At 29.5% G+C, this 3,351-nt stretch overlaps 1 protein-coding gene across 1 annotated transcript in view; it reads left to right on the forward strand.

Moving 5' to 3' along the window:
- LOC111703208 (angiogenic factor with G patch and FHA domains 1) overlaps nucleotides 1-3,351 on the forward strand; it is a gene marked incomplete in the record, with an annotated part of 15,622 nt that overhangs the window by 1,199 nt on the left and 11,072 nt on the right. The window contains 4 exon segments of the mRNA XM_023475090.1: nucleotides 426-500; nucleotides 1,357-1,439; nucleotides 1,768-1,831; nucleotides 2,047-2,131. Of these exon segments, the coding sequence (XP_023330858.1) occupies nucleotides 426-500; nucleotides 1,357-1,439; nucleotides 1,768-1,831; nucleotides 2,047-2,131 (307 nt within the window).

Here is a 3,351-nt window from a genome sequence, read left to right on the forward strand (position 1 = left end):
AAAATAATTGATACAGAGGAAAATAATTGATACAGAGGAAAATAATTGATATAGAGGAAAATAATTGATATAGAGGAAAATAATTGATATAGGGGAAAATAATTGATATAGAGGAAAATAATTGATATAGGAGAAAATAATTGATATAGAGGAAAATAATTGATATAGAGGAAAATAACTGATATAGGAGAAAATAATTGATATAGAGAAAAATAATTGATATAGAGGAAAATAAAGTAAGTTTGAAAAGAAACCCTGAAATTCAAAATGTAATCGAGCAATTTTTGATTTCCACACGCATTGTTGTGAGATAAAAACTACTTGAGTTTCAAGGTTGCAAAGTCGTCCAGTAATATTGCTAAAATTTTACCTTGTTCTGTATATTTAAAATTGAGCGTAACTCTCATGGATATTGTCTATTCTAGGTGGAAAACCTGAATGCCAAGCTGGCTGTGAAGAACAGTAAAATTTGTCAGAAGTGTACCAAGTTCAAAAAACAGGTTTCTATCAATTCATTTATTCTTGAGGTCATACTTTTTTCAATTGTGATTGCGCAGCCTAGGTATTGTTGAGATATTTAAAAATTTCAATATTGTATCACGGGTCCATATAATTCCATCTGATCAATCCCAAATGTTGATTGATATTAGGGGCAGAAATAAACCATGTTGTTATTGTAAACAATTGGAACTATAATGTCAAGTTGTAGAAAAAATACCATACTGCAGAATGTTTACTGCAAGGGAGTGTTTATTTTTCTGTATATCATAATTTATCTCTTATAATATTTACATCTTTAACACTCCAAATACAGTACACATTTCTGAAGTGTAGTACGCGTAAACAAAAACTTGTCAAAGTTCACAATGACATATAAAGTGTACTTTCATGCCCCTAGATGTACTTTTAACCCCGATCCCATTTGGGAACAGAAATGGAATTATAAGGACCCCTGTGTTGTATCAATAATTGTTTAAAGTATTTTTTAAAATCTTATCAGCCCTCTGTAAAGGGTTTAATGCTAAGGTTTCTGATTATTCTTTTTTAAATGGAAATTTTGAAGAAAGAATATAAATAAATAAATAAATGGATAAATGGATAAATGGATAAATGGATAAATGGATAAATGGATAAATGGATAAATGGATAGATGGATAGATGGATAAATGGATAAATGGATAAATGGATAAATGGATAAATGGATAAATGGATAAAAGCAGGCTAGATGTAGGAGAGAAAACATTTGGGTAATAAGTGACTTCATTATAAGTTTCATGAAACAAAAGCTGGCGTACAATTAGCGAATTAAGTGAGAAATTAAGGAAAGTTTATTTTAAACCTTTGTTTACTGTTTAGGTGAAGGTATTGAAGTTGGAATTAAAGAATAAAGAGGTGGAGACACAGGACGGAGACAGTCAAACCACGGAAGAGGATCTGAGGTTAGTAAGGATGCATTTAGTACAGTTGAGACGGGGTAAATAGGGGTAAATATTTTCTTGAAAATTTAATTTAATCCGGAATCCCCTATTTGCTTTATTAATTTTGGGAGACGAAGAACTTGGCGGCTGAAATAAAATTGTTAATTTGTCCCTGCCAAATGGAATTTTAAATCGATCATAACCTACTGGGGAGTGGGGATATATAACTAATCTTATGGAGTAGGAAACAGGTTTGTTTTGACGTGGTGGAGTTTGGTATGGTATGGTATGGTGTAAGGGAATGTTTAGTTTGGGACGAGGGATTAGCAGTTCTAATTCTGTTGTGTAGGCAGGCGGCCTGGATTTTCCAGTACAAGCAGAATACAACACCAAGGATATCCTCTACTCAGCAGGTCAATTTACTTCAGTTAATTAACCACTTCTCTTTAATTTGACATTTTATATCACAAGATTTTACGTTTTTAACCCAGTCTTCTTCTGTCTTCTGACAATTTTAAAATTTATAGATTATAAATGGTTACTTCCGGTNGTAGTTAGATCTTGCTCATTATACCTCATACGATGGAGAATTGGTTGTCTTTTAAATGATAATGATTTTCTTTAATAGGATGAAAGTTCATTAGTTGACAGTATCCGAGATACTGCAGAACAAGCTCTACTAGAGCAGGGGATGGTGCTAGAAGAAACATCAGGTAGGGGGGTAGAGAAAAAAACTTTTATTACTAAAAAAATTAAAGATCTTGTTCTTTGGTCATATTTCTACATTTCCCGGTTTGTAATATTTAACACCTATATTTACTACTCAGGCCTCGTTGACCCAATTAATGAAGAAGCGTGATAAACTCCGTGCCCAGGGAAAATCTCTGAAGGTTCAGCTCCGACGAGCTCAGGACTGGTGTGAAGAACTCAGGATCCAGGTACTATAATTAAACACTAGAATCTTATACTAAACCTACACTCTTCACTGGTATTGTTATTCCCTTTACAAGTTCATGTTTTCAACTTTATTTTACGGATTATTGTGCAAAGTGACAAAAAATGGTTTTCATCGCTAATTTGGGAAAAATAATTGATATAAAGGAAAATATTTGATATAGAGGAAAATAATTGATATAGCGGAAAATAATTAATATAGAGGAAAATAATTGATATAGAGGAAAATAATTGATAGAGGAAAATAATTGAAATAGAGGAAAATAATTGAAAAAGAGGAAAATAATTGATACAGAGAAAAATAATTGATATAGAGAAAAATAATTGATACAGAGGAAAATAATTGATACAGAGGAAAATAATTGATACAGAGGAAAATAATTAATATAGAGGAAAATAATTGATATAAAGGAAAATATTTGATATAGAGGAAAATAATTAATATAGAGGAAAATAATTTATATAGAGGAAAATAATTGAAATAGAGGAAAATAATTGAAATAGAGAAAAATAATTGAAATAGAGAAAAATAATTGACATAGAGAAAAATAATTGATATAAAGAAAAATATTTGATATAGAGGAAAATAATTGATATAGAGGAAAATAATTAATAAAGAGGAAAATAATTGATATAGAGGAAGATAATTGATATAGAGAAAAATAATTGATATAGAGGAAAATAATTGATATAAAGGAAAATATTTGATATAGAGGAAAATAATTAATATAGAGGAAAATAAATGATATAGAGGAAGAAAAATATTTGATATAGAGGAAAATAATTGATATAGAGGAAAATAATTGATATAGGGGAAAATAATTTATAAGAGGAAAATAATTGATATAGGGGAAAATAATTGATACTGAGGAAAATAATTGATACAGAGGAAAATAATTGATACAGAGGAAAATAATTGATATAGAGGAAAATAATTGATATAGAGGAAAATAATTGATATAGAGGAAAATAATTGATA

Source organism: Eurytemora carolleeae, unplaced genomic scaffold (assembly GCF_000591075.1).
Source record: "Eurytemora carolleeae unplaced genomic scaffold, Eaff_2.0 scaffold404, whole genome shotgun sequence".
Taxonomy (NCBI): Eukaryota; Metazoa; Arthropoda; class Copepoda; order Calanoida; family Temoridae; genus Eurytemora; species Eurytemora carolleeae.